The sequence below is a fragment of the Nerophis lumbriciformis genome, linkage group LG07 (genome assembly GCF_033978685.3).
Source record: "Nerophis lumbriciformis linkage group LG07, RoL_Nlum_v2.1, whole genome shotgun sequence".
Taxonomy (NCBI): Eukaryota; Metazoa; Chordata; class Actinopteri; order Syngnathiformes; family Syngnathidae; genus Nerophis; species Nerophis lumbriciformis.
Window position 1 is genome coordinate 56,949,155 of NC_084554.2, and position 23,446 is coordinate 56,972,600.

The 23,446-nt window shown below is 41.6% G+C and overlaps 1 protein-coding gene across 4 annotated transcripts in view; it reads left to right on the forward strand.

Moving 5' to 3' along the window:
- Positions 1-19,027, forward strand: part of wdr37 (WD repeat domain 37) — a 69,498-nt gene extending 50,471 nt beyond the window's left edge. For all 4 annotated transcript variants that reach the window (XM_061964841.2, XM_061964842.2, XM_061964839.2 and 1 more), the window contains exons 11-14: positions 3,863-4,004; positions 14,965-15,099; positions 15,688-15,802; positions 18,515-19,027. In XM_061964841.2, coding sequence (XP_061820825.1) covers positions 3,863-4,004; positions 14,965-15,099; positions 15,688-15,802; positions 18,515-18,646 — 524 coding nt within the window. In that variant the 3' untranslated portion in view covers positions 18,647-19,027. The remainder of the gene's footprint in view (positions 1-3,862; positions 4,005-14,964; positions 15,100-15,687; positions 15,803-18,514) is intronic.
- Positions 19,028-23,446: the final 4,419 nt, after the last annotated feature.

Sequence of the window (23,446 nt, forward strand, 5' to 3'; positions counted from 1 at the left end):
GTTTACAGTATGATAATTGTGATAGAAATGTGAATTTTAGGCACGGAATATTTTTTACAATTGAACAAGTCAGTAGATTATACAAGCTTGGACAGAAAGTTAGTAATGACTGTTTTACCATTTATTTACTGTAAAAAGTGTTTATACTTTCAATGAACAAATTGAAGTCTTGTGAAAGGTTGACAGGATAACTGGCATTAACTGTCAAAATAATTTCAAACTATTGAAGTTAGCTTACAGAATAAACATGTCAATCAACCCATATGATTTTTGCTGTAATATTTTAGTTTTGAAAAGTCACTGTGACTGATAGAAAAGTGATGGTTTTAGCAACATTTTAACCTGTCTGAATGCTAATAATCATTTTGCGTCGGTGGGCAAAGCCTGAACCCTCCACCAGGACTTTGTCCTGGACCTACCGGGGCCTGCGGCCCCTGGAGCCTGGCTACTAGGTTTTTCTGATTTCAAAAGTTGGCAGGTATGCTTTCACTTTGTACGCGTCAAGTAGAGAAAAGAAAAGTAAAAATCCATCTTGAGATAAAGAAACACAAGAAAGGACTCTAAAGTCTCTGTCAACATCCTAGCGCTTGAACAAACGTGGTGGTGGTGGTGTAAAATGTGCCTATAAAAAAGAGCATCCTCCTGTGACATCACTGTGTTAACACCACCTTGAAGTCACATAACACCGCCATGAAGTCACATGTTCTGTGTTAACACCACCATGAAGTCACATGTTCTGTGTTAACACCACCATGAAGTCACATGTTCTGTGTTAACACCACCATGAAGTCACATGTTCTGTGTTAACACCACCATGAAGTCACATGTTCTGTGTTAACACCGCCATGAAGTCACATGTTCCTCTGGACTTTCACACTTGGTAAACACTGAAGTATCACGGTTGATACGAGTAGTGGAGTAGGTGGAGGACTTCAGGGCGATCCCTGGTACTTCTGCACCAATCAGCCTGCTTAGTGGTTAGAGCAGACCTGGGCAATTATTTTGACTCGAGGGGCCAAATTTAGGGAAAAAATGTGTCTGGGGGCCGGTATATCTATTTTTAGGAACACTAATACAAAACCTCACAATAATGTCTGATTGAATGCTAAAAAGGTTATGACAGACCGCCTTAAACTGAATGGAATTGTATATTTTGTTACTGAATGAAAATATAGAACTATTATTAAATATTAACTATGAAGGATAAAACACTGAATATTGACAACATATGAATGTCAATACCCCTCTCCATCCACATATTTTACAATCAAGTGAAATGCAACAAACAGTGAAATATGAACGTGAAGTGTACAAACAAACAGCTACAATCTGATATATGTGATAGATCACTAAGCTTTAGAACTTTATTGTGAAAATCTCCTTCCACGTCTGTCCCTGACACCCACATTTCACACTCTGTGGAAACACTCTGTGGAAACACTCCCCACCCACACTGCTTGGTGCCTCGTCTGAGCTGCTGTGACTTACATTACCATAGTAACTAATTACATGAGCATAGTAACTAATTACATGAGCATAGTAACTAATTACATGACCATAGTAACTAATTACATGAGCATAGTAACTAATTACATGACCATAGTAACTAATTACATGAGCATAGTAACTAATTAGATGAGCATAGTAACTAATTACATGAGCATAGTAACTAATTACATGACCATAGTAACTAATTACATGAGCATAGTAACTAATTAGATGAGCATAGTAACTAATTAGATGAGCATAGTAACTAATTGCATGAGCATAGTAACTAATTACATGACCATAGTAACTAATTAGATGAGCATAGTAACTAATTAGATGAGCATAGTAACTAATTACATGACCATAGTAACTAATTACATGACCATAGTAACTAATTACATGACCATAGTAACTAATTAGATGAGCATAGTAACTAATTACATGAGCATAGTAACTAATTACATGACCATAGTAACTAATTACATGAGCATAGTAACTAATTACATGACCATAGTAACTAATTACATGAGCATAGTAAGTAATTAGATGAGCATAGTAACTAATTAGATGAGCATAGTAACTAATTACATGACCATAGTAACTAATTACATGAGCATAGTAACTAATTACATGACCATAGTAACTAATTACATGAGCATAGTAAGTAATTAGATGAGCATAGTAACTAATTACATGAGCATAGTAAGTAAATAGATGAGCATAGTAAGTAATTAGATGAGCATAGTAACTAATTACATGACCATAGTAACTAATTAGATGAGCATAGTAACTAATTACATGAGCATAGTAACTAATTAGATGAGCATAGTAACTAATTACATGAGCATAGTAAGTAATTAGATGAGCATAGTAACTAATTACATGAGCCTAGTAAGTAAATAGATGAGCATAGTAACTAATTACATGACCATAGTAACTAATTACATGAGCATAGTAAGTAATTAGATGAGCATAGTAACTAATTACATGAGCATAGTAAGTAAATAGATGAGCATAGTAAGTAATTAGATGAGCATAGTAACTAATTACATGACCATAGTAACTAATTAGATGAGCATAGTAACTAATTACATGAGCATAGTAACTAATTACATGAGCATAGTAACTAATTAGATGAGCATAGTAACTAATTAGATGAGCATAGTAACTAATTAGATGACCATAGTAACTAATTACATGAGCATAGTAACTAATTAGATGAGCATAGTAACTAATTACATGACCATAGTAACTAATTACATGAGCATAGTAACTAATTAGATGAGCATAGTAACTAATTACATGACCATAGTAACTAATTACATGACCATAGTAACTAATTACATGACCATAGTAACTAATTAGATGAGCATAGTAACTAATTACATGAGCATAGTAACTAATTACATGACCATAGTAACTAATTACATGAGCATAGTAACTAATTACATGACCATAGTAACTAATTAGATGAGCATAGTAACTAATTACATGAGCATAGTAACTAATTACATGAGCATAGTAACTAATTACATGACCATAGTAACTAATTACATGAGCATAGTAAGTAATTAGATGAGCATAGTAACTAATTACATGAGCATAGTAAGTAAATAGATGAGCATAGTAAGTAAATAGATGAGCATAGTAACTAATTAGATGAGCATAGTAACTAATTAGATGAGCATAGTAAGTAATTAGATGAGCATAGTAACTAATTAGATGAGCATAGTAACTAGTATATGATGCAGATTCCAAGCATGTAAAGACTTATAGTTGAAGGTCATTATAAAAGATGAGTGCACATCATAATGGCAGCTAAAGTTTACATCTTAAACTTCTAAAGAAATGATTTGGGAATGTCTGGTGGGCCAGATTTAAAATCTTTTTGCCCAGGTCTGGATTAGAGTGTCCGCCCTGAGATGGGTAGGTTGTGAGTTCAAACCCCGTTGAGTCATACCAAAGACTATAAAAATGGGAGCCATTACCTCCCTGCTTGGCACTCAGCATCAAGGCTTGGAATTGGGGCTTAAATCACCAAAAATGATTCCCAGGCGTGGACATCGTTGTTGCTCACTGCTCCCCTCACCTCCCAGGGGGTGGAACAAGGAGATGGGTCAAATTCAGAAAGTAATTTCACCACACCTAGTCTGATTGGACACCATTGGACGGCCCACTAGTCTCTCTCTCTCTCCACTAGCTGAATAATATGATCTAACTGCAGAATGGACTTCTTCACTACGGTTTTTTTCTACTCAATGGATACGTTTTAAATCTAGCAAAGTAGAATACATGAAATAAAAAGTCCACTCACAGGAACTTGAGTAAATGCGATGTATTACTTAAATAATGGAGAATGGTTCCTTTGTTGCAGGCCATGACCAGGAACTTACCCACTGCTGCACACACCCCACCCAGCGACTGGTTGTTACCTCCTCCAGGGACACCACCTTCAGACTGTGGGACTTCAGAGATCCATCAATCCACTCTGTCAATGTCTTCCAGGGACACACCGAGTAAGTCCCAGCCTTGAATTCATTGCTGCAGTCTTTATTTGGTCCACAGGGTGGTGCTGTAGCCATGGGTGTGTTTATCACTGACTTGTGTTCCACACCTCCAGTGACACCTTTGCAAAGTCTTCCATTCATTACCAACTCCTCCTCTTCTGCTCATAGTGATGCTGAGTTGCTGTCACTCAATTGAAACACGATCTAGTTGGCCATGACGCATGTATGTAATTGTCATGGATGTGGTGGGAGGGACAACAACATAAAAACAAAACAAATACAGTAGTAACTAGGGGTGTAACGGTACGTCTATTTGTATTGTAAGGCTGAAACGACGTAAATACGTCGACGCCGTTTTTGCGCGTCGATGCGTCGCATATTTACGTCACACTGCCGTCATGGCGGAGCGCAAAGCAGACGATGCGAGCGGTGCGAGCGAGGGGAAAAAAGCACGCCAAAAGTCGTCAAAAGTGTGGGAGTATTTCAATAAACGGCCTAATAATGTTGTAGCGGCGAACAGCTGTCTCGTCAGCATGTAGCGTGCTTAGTCTGGAGGCTAAATACACACGGTGTTTTGTGTAACCGTTGTTTAGTAAGGAAGTGTTGATATTCTTTGCTTAGTTTGATAAATGTTGGAGCAGTTTGCTTCATCAGGAGGGTGAAGTCGCTCAATTTAAAGTGTTGGATTTAACTCTGTTGGATCATTGGCTGCTGGTGAGGGCATAGAAAAAGGGGCATTTTTCTACCAGTAGACAGCGTTTAAGATTGAGTGTTTCACTGCTAATTTAATAATATATTTATATTGAATATGGATTTTAAATATGTATCTAAATAGGTGGTTAATTGGTTAGGTATTTATGTATTTGCATATTGGGTTTTCTGCTGCATTTATCTATTGTGTTTCTGGGTTTAAATGTATTTTATATGTATCTTGGTGCATTTATGTTGAGACAATTTATTTAAAATCTGTTTTAACTTAAAGGGAAAAGATGTGTCCATTTTCTTGCACTTGTTTAATGGTTAAGAGTTTGATTGCCTAATTAATAATTGTAAATTATGGGATTGATAATTGATTGATTTTTTACAGCATGTTAATCTTGTGGTGTTTTGTCCTTAAAGGTTTTTCACCTACTAAAGAAGCTAAAGGCTACTAAAGAAGCTAAAGGCTACTAAAGGCTACTAAAGACAGCTAAAGAAACTAAAGTCTACTAAAGTCTACTAACACTGCTAAAGACTGCTAAAAAGACTAAAGAAGAAAAAAGAAGCTGTTTCTTCGTTGGAAAAACTGTTGCAAACTAAAGGAAAATAAAAGTAAAAAGTAACTACGGTCTGGTCTTTTGAGTGAAATCCAGAAGCCACATTCAGCATTGGTACATCCCTTCAAGTGTGGGATAAGCACAGCGAAAAAAGCAAAACACTTGACAGTTGTTGTATGCACACTGTGTCGAGCGGAAATGGCCTATCATAGCAGCACAACGGCTATGAACGAATATTTGAAAAGAAAATACCCGACAGCGTTCTTGCCATCACCATCAACTAGTCAATCGTCCGCGTGAGTATACGTTGTCATCATTACACAAAAACATGAATGTGTCATTTGTATCTGCGTTGTAAATTCATAAACTAAAACACCGTTTCGCTCTGAGAGGCGCGTACAACATTAACAGTTACATATACTATGTACAAACGAACAATTAACTTTCACTTTAATCATACTATCATTGTTGTGTTATTAAGCAAAATAAGCAATAATTTTACTTTTGTTGAAATGTTTACACTGTTACAGAATATTTCGTTTTGCACTTTTTTGTATTGGATGTTTATCTTTATTTTTGTACATTTTAAAGCAAAATAAGCAATACTTTTACTTTTGAAATGCTTATACTATTGCAGAATATTAAGATTTGCACTGGATGTTTACTTTTATATTTCCACATTAAAAAGCAAATAAGCTACTTTTAATTTTGTTAAATGTTAAAAGTTTTAAATGTTTACATTGTTACAGAATATTTTGTCATGTTGTTGTCAATGTTGACTGAGTGGCCATACTTTTTTTTTTTTTAAATAAGTCATGCCTTTTGAAAAAACTGGCCTACATTTATTTTTTCATCTTCATTTTAAATAAAATAAAAAAATCGGTAAAAGGAAAAATAATCTATAGATTAATCGAAAAAATAATCTATAGATTAACCGATTAATCGAAAAAAATAATCTATAGATTAATCGATAGAAAAATAATCGTTAGCTGCAGCCTTATTGTATTGAACCGTTTCGGTACGGGGGTTCCGGTTCAGTTCGGAGGTGTACCGAACGAGTTTCCACACGGACATATTAAGTAGCGTAACGCACGTTGTGTAAACAATGCACACCGAGGCACAACACACGGCATGCTAGCAGCTAACGGGCTAGGATAGACTGACCATACGTCCTCTTTTGCGGAGCTGTCAGGGCGGAGTTTCTTAAATGCCTCAAATGTCCGGCATTTTGAGTTAGGGTTGCGTGTATTTTCAATGTACGTTCAGGGTTAAGAAGGGGTTAAAAACAAAACAAACAGCAGCATTGGTGAGGGAGGGGCAGAGACAGAGAGAGAGAGAGAAAGTTATGATAAACGCGCATGCGTCGCCAGGCTCTGCTTTTTATCCATAGATTTATCACATTTAATTTGTTATTATCTATAGCAGGGGTGTCAAAAGTGTGCCATTTGCGGCCCACAGCTAATGTTTTAAAGGCCCACGGCACATTCTAAAAATACTATTTAAATAAACAAAAACATAACAAAAGTGAAATAAAAAGGCTTAAAGGTTAAATGTAATTTAGAACAAGTTGCAATGTTGACTAATAAAACAAAGCTGTTTTTTTTCTCTCAAACTGTCATTGCTCAAAAACATAATATTGAATCAAAATCAATGTTATTATGAATTATTACATACTTGCCAACCTTGAGACCTCCGATTTATATATATATTATTTATATATATATATATAAATAAAAGAAATACTTGAATTTCAGTGATCAGTGATTTATTTACACATATACACACACATAACACTCATCTACTCATTGTTGAGTTAAGGGTTGAATTGTCCATCCTTGTTCTATTCTCTGTCACTATTTCAGAACACACACATTATACAAATATACATTATAAAATCAATAAGACAACGGGAGCTCTAATTTGGGAGTCTGAATTAGGATCAGAAGTTCCTATATAAACATTGCGCACTCACGTCGCCATTTTGTATTGATTACTGCAGCTGTGCACGGGATTCATTCACAAATACAAACTACAACTCACAAACACTTTAGAGTTAGGCTCCACCATCAGAATGTGTACTTAAACTTATAAAGATCACATGGATATTATTCAGTGAGTTGATTCACCAAAACTAACCTGTTATACAGGAGGAAAAAAGCACACAGGACGTTTCAATTGTTCACAGACTGGTCGCGCTCATCAGAATGACAAGACACTTCCGGTCTGCAGGTGATAGCATTCAATTGGGAAGAAACGCCCTACTGACCAATGTGAATACTGATAAATGTGGAATGACAGCTCCAAAAACGAATTCAAACCACAAAATAAAATAAATAAATCAACACAAAAATGTGACACATTATGGGTGGGTCACATATGCATGTACAGTAGATGGCAGTATTGTCCTGTTTAAAAGTGTCACAACATTGCTGTTTACGGCAGACGAACTGCTTTACGGTAGGTAGACGAAAACTTGACTGCTGTTGTTGTGTGTTGTTACCGCGCTGGGAGGACGTTAATGAAACTGCCTAACAATAAACACACACAAGAAACCAAGAACTAGCCCTCGATCATTAGCTGTTTATATGGTGGGAAAGCGGACGTGAGAACAGGCTGTCAACACGTCACTCAGGTCCGCATGGAGCTGGAGGGGGCGTGGCCTCCAGCTCCGCCTGAAGTTCGGGAGATTTTCGGGAGAAAATTTGTCCCGGGAGGTTTTCGGGAGAGGCGCTGAATTTCGGGAGTCTCCCGGAAAATCCGGGAGGGTTGGCAAGTATGAATTATTGACCTATCCAAGGTTCCCATTACTTCACATCAAATATTACACTAAGAACAATATTTTTGGTGGAAGATTTTGCAAATTTGGTAAATAAATAACCCAAAAATGTGTATTTTATTGTTTTCTTACTGTACCAAAAATGAACCGAACCGTGTCCTCTAAACCGAGGTACGTACCGAACTGACATTTTTGTGTACCGTTACACCCCTAGTAGTACCTCAACTTACCAGCTCAATTGTTTCCACCCTGGAATTTGTCATTTAAAACAACCTGATCTCAGATCAGTGCCGCCCAATCAAATGACTTGAAATCAACATAATTCATTCAGTTTTAACACATAACATGCCTTTTTTTTTAATGAAAAACAAACATTTAGAGAATAGTATTGTGTGAGAAACAATACAACATAATAAATTACAAAGTAGTTTTATGAAATATTGTGATTGTCAAACTGTGGTATGCAGGCTCCATCTAGTGGTACACCAAATAATCTCTTCATTACCGTATTTTCCGCACCATAAGGCGCCCTGGGTTATAAGCCGCACCTTCAATGAACGGCATATTTCAAAACTTTGTCCACCTATAAGCCGCCCCGTGTTATAAGCCGCATCTAACTGCGCTAAAGGAATGTCAAAAAAACAGTCAGATAGGTCAGTCAAACTTTAATAATATATTAAAAACCAGCGTGATGTGGGCGCGCATGGAGTCGTATATCAACATGGACGGAGCTGCGTGAAAAAAGCCACCCGGCCTCTTCGCGTAAACTTACCTTAACCACTCGCTCATCTTTTCTTCATCCATCCCTTCGAGTTAGCTTTTATGATGACGCCGGCTGGAAAGGTCTCTTTTGGCAAGGTCTTCCTTTTGAATATCACCATGGGTGGAAGTTTCTGGCCATTAGCATGGCAAGCTAGAACCACAGTGAAGGATGACTTCTCATTCCCTGTGGTGCGAATATTCACCGTACGTGCTCCCGTTGTATCCACAGTGCGGTTCACAGGAATATCAAAAGTCAGTGGAACCTCGTCCATGTTGATAATGTTCTCTGGCCGGATCTTTTTTTCAGCTATCTTGTTTTTACAATATGCACGGAAAGTAGCCAGCTTTTCTTGAAAGTCTTTAGGCAGTTGCTGTGAAATAGTAGTCCGTGTGCGGATGGAGAGATTGCGTCTTTTCATGAACCGGAAACCTGTCGCTTAGTAGGAGCCATTTTGTGGTCTTTACAGATGTAAACACACAAAGGAAATGAAACGTAATATCCGCGCGCTTCTTCTTCTTCTACGGGGGCGGGTGGTTGCTTACAGTAGAAGAAGAAGCGCTTCCTCTTCTATGGGGGCGGGTGCTTACCTTGGCGGTTGCTTGCGTAGAAGAAGAAGCACTTCCTCTTCTACGGGGAGAAAAGATGGCGGCTGTTTACCGTAGTTGCGAGACCGAAACTTTATGAAAATGAATCTTAATATTAATCCATATATAAAGCGCACCGGGTTATAAGCCGCACTGTCAGCTTTTGAGTAAATTTGTGGTTTTTAGGTGCGGCTAATAGTGCGGAAAATACGGTAAATACCTTTATTGTCACAATAAGACAAGTCAATGTGTTGTTTTGCTGCTTGGCATGCTACTGTTGGCACAATGTTGCATTATCTCATCTTTCAGCTTCTTCACATTCATTTCTTCTCTCAAATTTCTAAATTCCATCATATCATTACGATGTTGATCGTCTGCAACATCTTCTTGTACACCATCGATCGTCTCTTCCTGGAGAGTGTGGACATTTTTGTCTTACTTCTATTGTTTAGTAGAGTTGCTACTAACCAGTTGCACCCTGGTAACACTGTACTGACTAACCAGTTGCACCCTGGTAACACTGTACTGACTAACCAGTTGCACCCTGGTAACACTGTACTGACTAACCAGTTGCACCCTGGTAACACTATACTGACTAACCAGTTGCACCCTGGTAACACTGTACTGCCCCGTTGACCAACTCTTGTCAAGCTCATGCTTGCTCAGCATTCAAGTGTCAGCCTTTCTTGTGTGGTCACAAGTCTTTCAAATATTGTCCAACTCCTTCGGTTTTCTTGTTAGCTTTGGGTTGCCAGGCAACAGCTCTGAGCTAGCATTTAGCTAGTTAGCCCCCGGCTTTTCGGCACTTTCGGTTCGCTTATTTCAGCGAGTCTGTGCCTCCCGCGGGGAAGAGTTGAAGTGGAATATGTTAGCAAGCTCTCCTGCGGCTGTGATCACAATCAGTAGTCGGGAAATTACAGTTTTTTGGTCCAAAGTGTCGTGTCAGGAGCGGAGCTCTTCTAGTTGACGTCTATCCCAGCACCATATTAATAAGACTATACGTATGTAGGTCTTTATTGTCATTGCACAAGTACAACGAAACTTTGTTTTCAGCACAAACCCGTTCAAGATGAGACAAACAAACAGTGTACAGGGTTACAGAACAGGATTAGACAGACAAACAGTGTACAGGGTTACAGAACAAGATTAGACAAACAAACAGTGTACAGGGTTACAGAACAGGATTAGACAGACAAACAGTGTACAGTTACAGAACAAGATTAGACAAACAAACGGTGTACAGGGTTACAGAACAAGATTAGACAAACAAACAGTGTACAGGGTTACAGAACAGGATTAGACAAACAAACAGTGTACAGGGTTACAGAACAAGATGAGACAAACAAACGGTGTACAGGGTTACAGAACAAGATGAGACAAACAAACTGTACAGGGTTACAGAACAGGATTAGACAAACAAACGGTGTACAGGGTTACAGAACAGGATTAGACAGACAAACAGTGTACGGTTACAGAACAAGATTAGACAAACAAACGGTGTACAGGGTTACAGAACAAGATTAGACAAACAAACAGTGTACAGGGTTACAGAACAGGATTAGACAAACAAACAGTGTACAGGGTTACAGAACAAGTTGAGACAAACAAACAGTGCACAGGGTTACAGAACAAGTTGAGACAAACAAACAGTGCACAGGGTTACAGAACAAGATGAGACAAACAAACAGTGTACAGGGTTACAGAACAAGATTAGACAAACAGTGAACAGGGTTACAGAAAAAGATTAGAGAAACAAACAGTGTACAGGGTTACAGAACAAGATTAGACAAACAAACAGTGTACAGGGTTACAGAACAGGATTAGACAAACAAACAGTGTACAGGGTTACAGAACAAGTTGAGACAAACAAACAGTGTACAAGGTTACAGAACAAGATGAGACAAACAAACGGTGTACAGGGTTACAGAACAGGATTAGACAAACAAACAGTGTACAGGGTTACAGAACAAGATTAGACAAACAAACAGTGTACAGGGTTACAGAACAGGATTAGACAAACAGTGTACAGGGTTACAGAACAGGATTAGACAAACAAACAGTGTACAGGGTTACAGAACAAGATTAGACAAACAAACAGTGTACAGGGTTACAGAACAGGATTAGACAAACAAATAGTGTACATGATTACAGAACAAGATTAGAGAAACAAACAGTGTACAGGGTTACAGAACAAGATTAGAGAAACAAACAGTGTACAGGGTTACAGAACAGGATTAGACAAACAAATAGTGTACATGATTACAGAACAAGATTAGAGAAACAAACAGTGTACAGGGTTACAGAACAAGATTAGAGAAACAAACAGTGTACAGGGTTACAGAACAGGATTACACAAACAAATTGTGTACAGTTACAGAACAGGATTAGAGAAACAAACAGTGTACAGGGTTACAGAACAGGAACGCTGATGGTCGCCACAAAGATGGGAAAACGGTAATCGTTTATTAATGTGTTGAAGTGTGATGATGCCTGTCTCAGCTGTGAAGTCTGATGCTTTGTTGAAACAAAAGTCTGCTGCTCACTTTGGACCAAATCATGTTGGTAGAAGACTTTCACCGGTCTTCTAACATGACCCTGTGGGGTTTTAGAAGACTTTCACCAGTCTTCTAACATGACCCTGTGGGGTTTTAGAAGACTTTCACCAGTCTTCTAACATGACCCTGTGGGGTTTTAGAAGACTTTCACCAGTCTTTTAACATGACCCTGTGGGGTTTTAGAAGACTTTCACCAGTCTTCTAACATGACCCTGTGGGGTTTTTGAAGACTTTCACCGGTCTTCTAACATGACCCTGTGGGGTTTTAGAAGACTTTCACCAGTCTTCTAACATGACCCTGTGGTGTTTTAGAAGACTTTCACCAGTCTTTTAACATGACCCTGTGGGGTTTTAGAAGACTTTCACCGGTCTTCTGACATGACCCTGAGGGGTTTTAGAAGACTTTCACCAGTCTTCTGACATGACCCTGTGGGGTTTTAGAAGACTTTCACCAGTCTTCTAACATGACCCTGTGGGGTTTTAGAAGACTTTCACCAGTCTTCTAACATGACCCTGTGGGGTTTTAGAAGACTTTCACCAGTCTTCTAACATGACCCTGTGGGGTTTTAGAAGACTTTCACCAGTCTTCTAACATGACCCTGTGGGGTTTTAGAAGACTTTCACCAGTCTTCTAACATGACCCTGTGGGGTTTTTGAAGACTTTCACCAGTCTTCTAACATGACCCTGTGGGGTTTTAGAAGACTTTCACCAGTCTTCTAACATGACCCTGTGGGGTTTTAGAAGACTTTCACCAGTCTTCTAACATGACCCTGTGGGGTTTTAGAAGACTTTCACCAGTCTTTTAACATGACCCTGTGGGGTTTTAGAAGACTTTCACCAGTCTTCTAACATGACCCTGTGGGGTTTTTGAAGACTTTCACCGGTCTTCTAACATGACCCTGTGGGGTTTTAGAAGACTTTCACCAGTCTTCTAACATGACCCTGTGGTGTTTTAGAAGACTTTCACCAGTCTTTTAACATGACCCTGTGGGGTTTTAGAAGACTTTCACCGGTCTTCTGACATGACCCTGAGGGGTTTTAGAAGACTTTCACCAGTCTTCTGACATGACCCTGTGGGGTTTTAGAAGACTTTCACCAGTCTTCTAACATGACCCTGTGGGGTTTTAGAAGACTTTCACCAGTCTTCTAACATGACCCTGTGGGGTTTTAGAAGACTTTCACCAGTCTTCTAACATGACCCTGTGGGGTTTTAGAAGACTTTCACCAGTCTTCTAACATGACCCTGTGGGGTTTTAGAAGACTTTCACCAGTCTTCTAACATGACCCTGTGGGGTTTTTGAAGACTTTCACCAGTCTTCTAACATGACCCTGTGGGGTTTTAGAAGACTTTCACCAGTCTTCTAACATGACCCTGTGGGGTTTTAGAAGACTTTCACCAGTCTTCTAACATGACCCTGTGGGGTTTTAGAAGACTTTCACCAGTCTTCTAACATGACCCTGTGGGGTTTTAGAAGACTTTCACCAGTCTTTTAACATGACCCTGTGGGGTTTTAGAAGACTTTCACCAGTCTTCTAACATGACCCTGTGGGGTTTTTGAAGACTTTCACCGGTCTTCTAACATGACCCTGTGGGGTTTTAGAAGACTTTCACCGGTCTTCTAACATGACCCTTTGGGGTTTTAGAAGACTTTCACCAGTCTTCTGACATGACCCTGTGGGGTTTTTGAAGACTTTCACCAGTCTTCTAACATGACCATGTGGGGTTTTAGAAGACTTTCACCAGTCTTCTAACATGACCCTGTGGGGTTTTATAAGACTTTCACCAGTCTTCTGACATGACCTTGTGGGGTTTTAGAAGACTTTCACCAGTCTTCTAACATGACCATGTGGGGTTTTAGAAGACTTTCACCAGTCTTCTAACATGACCCTGTGGGGTTTTAGAAGACTTTCACCAGTCTTCTAACATGACCCTGCGGGGTTTTAGAAGACTTTCACCAGTCTTCTAACATGACCCTGTGGGGTTTTAGAAGACTTTCACCAGTCTTCTAACATGACCCTGTGGGGTTTTAGAAGACTTTCACCAGTCTTCTGACATGACCCTGTGGGGTTTTTGAAGACTTTCACCAGTCTTCTAACATGACCCTGTGGTGTTTTAGAAGACTTTCACCAGTCTTCTAACATGACCCTGTGATGTTTTAGAAGACTTTCACCAGTCTTCTAACATGACCCTGTGAGGTTTTAGAAGACTTTCACCGGTCTTCTAACATGACCCTGTGGGGTTTTAGAAGACTTTCACCAGTCTTCTGACATGACCCTGTGGGGTTTTTGAAGACTTTCACCAGTATTCTAACATGACCATGTGGGGTTTTAGAAGACTTTCACCGGTCTTCTAACATGACCTTGTGGGGTTTTAGAATACTTTCACCAGTCTTCTGACATAATAATAATAATAATAACTGGGATTTATATAGCGCTTTTTTAAGTACCCAAAGTCGCTTTACATGTAGAACCCATCATTCATTCACACCTGGTGGTGGTAAGCTACTTTCATAGCCACAGCTGCCCTGGGGTAGACTGACGGAAGCGTGACATGACCCTGTGGGGTTTTTGAAGACTTTCACCGGTCTTCTAACATGACCCTGTGGTGTTTGACCCTGTGGGGTTTAAGAAGACTTTCACCGGTCTTCTGACATGACCCTGTGGGGTTTTAGAAGACTTTCACCAGTCTTCTAACATGACCCTGTGGTGTTTGACCCTGTGGGGTTTAAGAAGACTTTCACCAGTCTTTTAACATGACCCTGTGGGGTTTTAGAAGACTTTCACCAGTCTTCTGACATGACCTTGTGGGGTTTTAGAAGACTTTCACCAGTCTTCTAACATGACCCTGTGGGGTTTTAGAAGACTTTCACCAGTCTTCTAACATGAACCTGTGGGGTTTTAGAAGACTTTCACCAGTCTTCTAACATGACCCTGAGGGGTTTTAGAAGACTTTCACCAGTCTTCTGACATGACCCTGTGGGGGCTTAGAAGGCTCCCAAAAAGCCTTTAACTGAAGTCAAGGTTTCATTTGCAGCACGGTGACATCCGCAGTCTTCACAGTGGGCGACAATGTGGTTTCTGGGAGTGATGATCGCACAGTCAAGGTGTGGGATCTGAAGAACATGAGGTCACCCATAGCAACCATTCGCACAGACTCTGCTGTCAACAGGTAAGTGGAAGTCCTCATCAGTTACAATTCCATGACCTGTTTGAAGGTGGCTCATTGAGTGACGTCAGACCAGAGACTTGTCAGACCAGAGACCTGTCAGACCAGAGACTTGTCAGACCAGAGACTTGTCAGGCCAGAGACCTGTCAGGCCAGAGACCTGTCAGACCAGAGACCTGTCAGACCAGAGACCTGTCAGACCAGAGACCTGTCAGACCAGAGACCTGTCAGACCAGAGACCTGTCTTGCTTCACAGCAACTTTATGGATTAGAATGTTTTCACTCTTTAGAGTGAATGAGTATTGATTACTGATCACTAGGAGGACACTTGATGAAACTGACAATAAATAACTTAGAGGATGTAACTTTTGAGGAGGAACTATTTATGTGTGGTGTTGCTTCTTTATTTGTGAATAAACATCAAATATGTTGTCTTTGTAGCATATTCAACTGAATATGGGTTGAGAATGATTTGCAAATCATTGTATTCCGTTTATATTTACATCTAACACAATTTCCCAACTCATATGGAAACGGGGTTTGTATATCAATAATCATGCCCAGGAAGAAGACTTGTCTGCTGTGTTTCAGGATCAGTGTGTCCACCAACCAAAGGATCATAGCACTGCCACATGACAATCGACAAGTGCGACTCTTTGACATGAGTGGAGCCAGACTGGCACGCCTGCCTCGCAGTAACAGAATGGTAAGCCAGCCTTGTTGATACTGACCATATCACTGGTGTCATACAGACCATATCACTGGTGTCATACAGACCATATCACTGGTATCCATACAGACCATATCACTGGTATCCATACAGACCATATCAATGGTGTCCATACAGACCATATCAATGGTATCCATACAGACCATATCAATGGTATCCATACAGACCATATCAATGGTATCCATACAGACCATATCACTGGTATCCATACAGACCATATCAATGGTGTCCATACAGACCATATCAATGGTGTCCATACAGACCATATCAATGGTGTCCATACAGACCATATCAATGGTGTCCATACAGACCATATCAATGGTATCCATACAGACCATATCACTGGTATTCATACAGACCATATCACTGGTGTCATACAGACCATATCACTGGTGTCATACAGACCATATCACTGGTGTCATACAGACCATATCACTGGTATCCTACAGACCATATCACTGGTATCCTACAGACCATATCACTGGTGTCATACAGACTATATCACTGGTGTCATACAGACCATATCACTGGTATCCATACAGACCATATCACTGGTATCCTATAGACCATATCACTGGTGTCATACAGACCATATCACTGGTATCCTACAGACCATATCACTGGTATCCTACAGACCATATCACTGGTATCATACAGACCATATCACTGGTGTCATACAGACCATATCACTGGTATCCTACAGACCATATCACTGGTATCCTACAGACCATATCACTGGTATCCTACAGACCATATCACTGGTATCCTACAGATCTTATCACTGGTATCCATACAGACCATATCACTGGTGTCATACAGACCATATCAATGGTATCCTACAGACCATATCACTGGTATCCTACAGATCATATCACTGGTATCCATACAGACCATATCACTGGTGTCATACAGACCAAAATAATGGTATCCTACAGACCATATCACTGGTATCCTACAGATCATATCACTGGTATCCATATAGACCATATCAATGGTGTCATACAGACCATATCACTGGTATCCTACAGATCATATCACTGGTATCCATACAGACCATATCACTGGTGTCATACAGACCATATCAATGGTATCCTACAGACCATATCACTGGTATCCTACAGATCATATCACTGGTATCCATATAGACCATATCAATGGTGTCATACAGACCATATCAATGGTATCCTACAGACCATATCGCTGGTATCCTACAGATCATATCACTGGTATCCATACAGACCATATCACTGGTGTCATACAGACCATATCAATGGTATCCTACAGACCATATCACTGGTATCCTACAGATCATATCACTGGTATCCTACAGACCATATCACTGGTGTCATACAGACCATATCACTGGTATCCTACAGACCATATCAATGGTATCCTACAGACCATATCAATGGTATCCATACAGACCATATCAATGGTATCCATACAGACCATATCACTGGTATCCTACAGACCATATCACTGGTGTCATACAGACCATATCACTGGTATCCTACAGATCATATCACTGGTATCCATATAGACCATATCAATGGTGTCCATACAGACCATATCAATGATATCATACAGACCATATCACTGGTGTCATACAGACCATATCACTGGTATCCATACAGACCATATCAATGGTGTCCATACAGACCATATCAATGGTGTCCATACAGACCATATCACTGGTGTCATACAGACCATATCACTGGTATCCATACAGACCATATCACTGGTATCCTACAGACCATATCACTGGTATCATACAGACCATATCAATGGTGTCCATACAGACCATATCAATGGTATCCTACAGACCATATCAATGGTATCCATACAGACCATATCAATGGTGTCCATTCAGACCATATCACTGGTATCCATACAGACCATATCAATGGTATCCATACAGACCATATCACTGGTATCCATACAGACCATATTAATGGTGTCCATACAGACCATATCACTGGTATCCTACAGATCATATCACTGGTATCCATACAGACCATATCACTGGTGTCATACAGACCATATCAATGGTATCCTACAGACCATATCATTGGTATCCTACAGATCATATCACTGGTATCCATATAGACCATATCAATGGTATAATACAGACCATATCAATGGTATCGTACAGACCATATCAATGATATCATACAGACCATATCAACAGTAGTTTCTGCTTTAGTTTCATTATTTTGCAGTATTGACTTGATTATGGATGTAGGAATAAGGAATATTATGATTTAATACTCATTACTTTGTCATGTTACAGTTGTAATCAAAGGTTGACTTTTGTAATGATTCTGGAAATGTTAGCTCCAGTATGAACATTAAGACTGATACTGCCCATGTAACTACTTGGTATTGGAAGGGTTTGTAGTGTCACCCAAAAGTCATGTGAAGTATCCACACAATAGTCTGATCAGTGTCTATGACATCATGTGAAGTATCCAAACAATAGTCTGATCAGTGTCTATGACATCATGTGAAGTATCCAAACAATAGTCTGATCAGTGTCTATGACATCATGTGAAGTATCCAAACAATAGTCTGATCAGTGTCTATGACATCATGTGAAGTATCCAAACAATAGTCTGATCAGTGTCTATGACATGAGAAGGTTGACAGTCAAACTGCAGAAAGTAACGCCATGACATGACCTGACTGCAGGGCCACAGGCGCATGGTTTGTTGCACCGCCTGGAACGAGGAGAACCAAAGCTGCAACTTGTTCACCTGCGGCTTCGACCGGCAAGCCATCGGCTGGAACATCAACATCACGGCTCTGCTGCAGGAGAAGTGAAGAAGAAGAAGAAGAAGAAGAGTGTAGATGTTGACCAGTGGTCTTCAAGGTGTGACGCAGACTTCTACTGTACATGCTATCATTGTCTTCTTCTGCACATCCACTGGCTACTTCCTGTCCCAGTCAAGTGCCAGTTACTGGCTACTTCCTGTCCTAGTCAAGTGCCAGTTACTGGCTACTTCCTGTCCTAGTCAAGTGCCAGTTACTGGCTACTTCCTGTCCTAGTCAAGTGCCAGTTACTGGCTACTTCCTGTCCCAGTCAAGTGCCAGTTACTGGCTACTTCCTGTCCCAGTCAAGTGCCAGTTACTGGCTACTTCCTGTCCCAGTCAAGTGCCAGTTACTGGCTACTTCCTGTCCTAGTCAAGTGCCAGTTACTGGCTACTTCCTGTCCCAGTCAAGTGCCAGTTACTGGCTACTTCCTGTCCCAGTCAAGTGCCAGTTACTGGCTACTTCCTGTCCCAGTCAAGTGCCAGTTACTGACTACTTCCTGTCCCAGTCAAGTGCCAGTTACTGGATACTTCCTGTCCTATTCAAGTGCCAGTAACTGGCTACTTCCTGTCCTATTCAAGTGCCAGTTACTGGCTACTTCTTGTCCCAGTCAAGTGCCAGTTACTTTTCACTTCCTGTCCTAGTCAAGTGCCAGTTACTGACTACTTCCTGTCGTAGTTAAGTGCCAGTTACTGGCTACTTCCTGTCCTAGTCAAGAGCCAGTTACTGGCTACTTCCTGTTCCTAGTCAAGTGCCAGTTACTGGCTACTTCCTGTCCTAGTCAAGTGCCAGTTACTGGCTACTTCCTGCCCTAGTCAAGTGCCAGTTACTGGCTACTTCCTGTCCCAGTCAAGTGCCAGTTACTGGCTACTTCCTGTACTAGTCAAGTGCCAGTTGCTGGATACTTCCTGTCCTAGTCAAGTGCCAGTTACTGGATACTTCCTGTCCTAGTCAAGTGCCAGTTACTGGCTACTTCCTGTCGTAGTTAAGTGCCAGTTACTGGATACTTCCTGTCCTAGTCAAGTGCCAGTTACTGGCTACTTCCTGTCCTAGTCAAGTGCCAGTTACTGGATACTTCCTGTCCCAGTCAAGTGCCAGTAACTGGCTACTTCCTGTCCTATTCAAGTGCCAGTTACTGGCTACTTCCTGTCCTAGTCAAGTGCCAGTTACTGGCTACTTCCTGTCCTAGTCAAGTGCCAGTTACTGGCTACTTCCTGTCCTAGTCAAGTGCCAGTTACTGGCTACTTCCTGTCCTAGTCAAGTGCCAGTTACTGGCTACTTCCTGTCCCAGTCAAGTGCCAGTTACTGGCTACTTCCTGTCATAGTCAAATGCCAGTTACTGGCTACTTCCTGTCCCAGTCAAGTGCCAGTTACTGGCTACTTCCTGTCCTAGTCAAGTGCCAGTTACTGGCTACTTCCTGTCCTAGTCAAGTGCCAGTTACTGGCTACTTCCTGCCCTAGTCAAGTGCCAGTTACTGGCTACTTCCTGTCCTAGTCAAGTGCCAGTTACTGGCTACTTCCTGTCCTAGTCAAGTGCCAGTTACTGGCTACTTCCTGTCCTAGTCAAGTGCCAGTTACTGGCTACTTCCTGTCCTAGTCAAGTGCCAGTTACTGGCTACTTCCTGTCCCAGTCAAGTGCCAGTTACTGGCTACTTCCTGTCATAGTCAAATGCCAGTTACTGGCTACTTCCTGTCCCAGTCAAGTGCCAGTTACTGGCTACTTCCTGTCCTAGTCAAGTGCCAGTTACTGGCTACTTCCTGTCCTAGTCAAGTGCCAGTTACTGGCTACTTCCTGTCCTAGTCAAGTGCCAGTTACTGGCTACTTCCTGTCCTAGTCAAGTGCCAGTTACTGGCTACTTCCTGTCCTAGTCAAGTGCCAGTTACTGGCTACTTCCTGTCCTAGTAAAGTGCCAGTTACTGGCTACTTCCTGTCCTAGTCAAGTGCCAGTTACTGGCTACTTCCTGTCCTAGTCAAGTGCCAGTTACTGGCTACTTCCTGTCCTAGTCAAGTGCCAGTTACTGGATACTTCCTGTCATAGTTAAGTGCCAGTTACTGGATACTTCTTGTCCTAGTCAAGTGCCAGTTACTGGCTACTTCCTGTCCCAGTCAAGTGCCAGTTACTGACTACTTCCTGTCCTAGTCAAGTGCCAGTTACTGGCTACTTCCTGTCGTAGTCAAGTGCCAGTTACTGGCTACTTCCTGTCGTAGTCAAGTGCCAGTTACTGGCTACTTCCTGTCCTAGTCAAGTGCCAGTTACTGGCTACTTCCTGTCATAGTCAAGTGCCAGTTACTGGCTACTTCCTGTCGTAGTCAAGTGCCAGTTACTGGCTACTTCCTGTCGTAGTCAAGTGCCAGTTACTGGCTACTTCCTGTCCTAGTCAAGTGCCAGTTACTGGCTACTTCCTGTCATAGTCAAGTGCCAGTTACTGGCTACTTCCTGTCCTAGTCAAGTGCCAGTTACTGGCTACTTCCTGTCCTAGTCAAGTGCCAGTTACTGGCTACTTCCTGTCCTAGTCAAGTGCCAGTTACTGACTACTTCCTGTCCTAGTCAAGTGCCAGTTACTGGCTACTTCCTGTCCTAATCAAGTGCCAGTTACTGGCTACTTCCTGTCCTAGTCAAGTGCCAGTTACTGGCTACTTCCTGTCCTAATCAAGTGCCAGTTACTGACTACTTCCTGTCCTAGTCAAGTGCCAGTTACTAGCTACTTCCTGTCCCAGTCAAGTGCCAGTTACTGGATACTTCCTGTCCCAGTCAAGTGCCAGTTACTGGCTACTTCCTGTCCTAGTCAAGTGCCAGTTACTGGCTACTTCCTGTCCTAGCCAAGTGCCAGTTACTGGCTACTTCCTGTCCTAGTCAAGTGCCAGTTACTGACTTTTAGTGTCTTACAGCTAGCCCTTCCTCACTGGGAAGGAAACCCCTCTCCTTGTTTGCATGCTGAAGCCAACATTTGACCTGTAAGTTATGTTCTTCCATGTTGTTTTCAGAAGTTATTTTATTGTACGTGGAGCAAGAAGTGTCATTTTAATGTGAAGGAGCTGTGGTGGCCACCACTCTAGGTGTGGTTCTTATGTTACTCACCATGTCTCCATGGTCTAGTCTTTTTGCTGTATTCTCATTTTGCTGCAGTGGTTCTCACACAGCTGCAATCTATTGGTGCCAGTGGTTGGCATAGCCTACCTGTCTCATTTGCATAATTGGCCGTGACGCATGTGCATGCAGTTTTAATGGATAGTGTAGCAGAGACAAAAAGTAAGCAAAGACGGAGCTTTTTTAAAAACAGATTTACGAGAGGGGTCTGATTACTCGCTAAGTTGGCAACACTTTGCTCCGTCTTCTTATTCTCTGGCGCAGCATGCCACCTTCAAGTTGTCCTCACAGACTATTGGTGTGTCACATGCATACTTTTTAGCAGCCTGACTTGACAAAGACAGTCCAGGTTTGTAAATGTCTTTCAGCGACACCATAGAAGGTAGATGACACATTCCTGGTAAAAAAAAGCAATAGTGTGCAGATAACACTTTTCTGTCTGTGAAGTCAATTCGGCACACACCACTATCAATGTCAATTTCATCTAGCGGGGAAAAGAGCGGTCCAGGTTTCTGCTCACATCTGAATCCTGACTGCTAAGAAATAAGACGGACTGCAGGTCACATTCATGATGTCCTTCTTTGCATAATTTATTGTGACCAGACGCCTTCCAATAAAAATGTGTGATTTCTTTTTTTCCAGTCTTACATCTTCTTGGTCTTCCTTCTCAGAATCCATTCAATCGTCTCTTGAAAAGGCTGTATCGTTTCATCCAGTAGACGCAGGATGATTGAAATGTATTGATCAATCTACTGTCCAATAACTGACCATTCACATTATGATTGCAACCGTATATATATATATATATATATATCCATCCATCCATCCATCTTCTTCCGCTTATCCGAGGTCGGGTCGCGGGGGCAGCAGCCTAAGCCAGGAAGCCCAGACTTCCCTCTCCCCAGCCACTTGGTCCAGCTCTTCCTGTGGGACCCCGAGGCGTTCCCAGGCCAGCCGGGAGACATAGTCTTCCCAACGTGTCCTGGGTCTTCCCCGCGGCCTCCTACCGGTCGGACGTGCCCTAAACACCTCCCTAGGGAGGCGTTCGGGTGGCATCCTGACCAGATGCCCGAACCACCTCATCTGGCTCCTCTCCATGTGGAGGAGCAGCGGCTTTACTTTGAGCTCCTCCTGGATGACAGAGCTTCTCACCCTATCTCTAAGGGAGAGCCCCGCCACCCAGCGGAGGAAACTCATTTCAGTACCCGTGATCTTGTCCTTTCGGTCATAACCCAAAGCTCATGACCATAGGTGAGGATGGGAACGTAGATCGACCGGTAAATTGAGAGCTTTGCCTTCCGGCTCAGCTCCTTCTTCACCACAACGGATCGATACAGCGTCCGCATTACTGAAGACGCCGCACCGATCCGCCTGTCGGTCTCACCATCCACTCTTCCCTCACTCGTGAACAAGACTCCGAGGTACTTGAACTCCTCCACTTGGGGCAAGATCTCCTCCCCAACCCGGAGATGGCACTCCACCCTTTTCCGGGCGAGAACCATGGACTCGGACTTGGAGGTGCTGATTCTCATCCCAGTCGCTTCACACTCGGCTGCGAACCGATCCAGTGAGAGCTGAAGATCCTGGCCAGATGAAGCCATCAGGACCACATCATCTGCAAAAAGCAGAGACCTAATCCTGCAGCCACCAAACCAGATCCCCTCAACGCCTTGACTGCGCCTAGAAATTCTGTCCATAAAAGTTATGAACAGAATGGGTGAC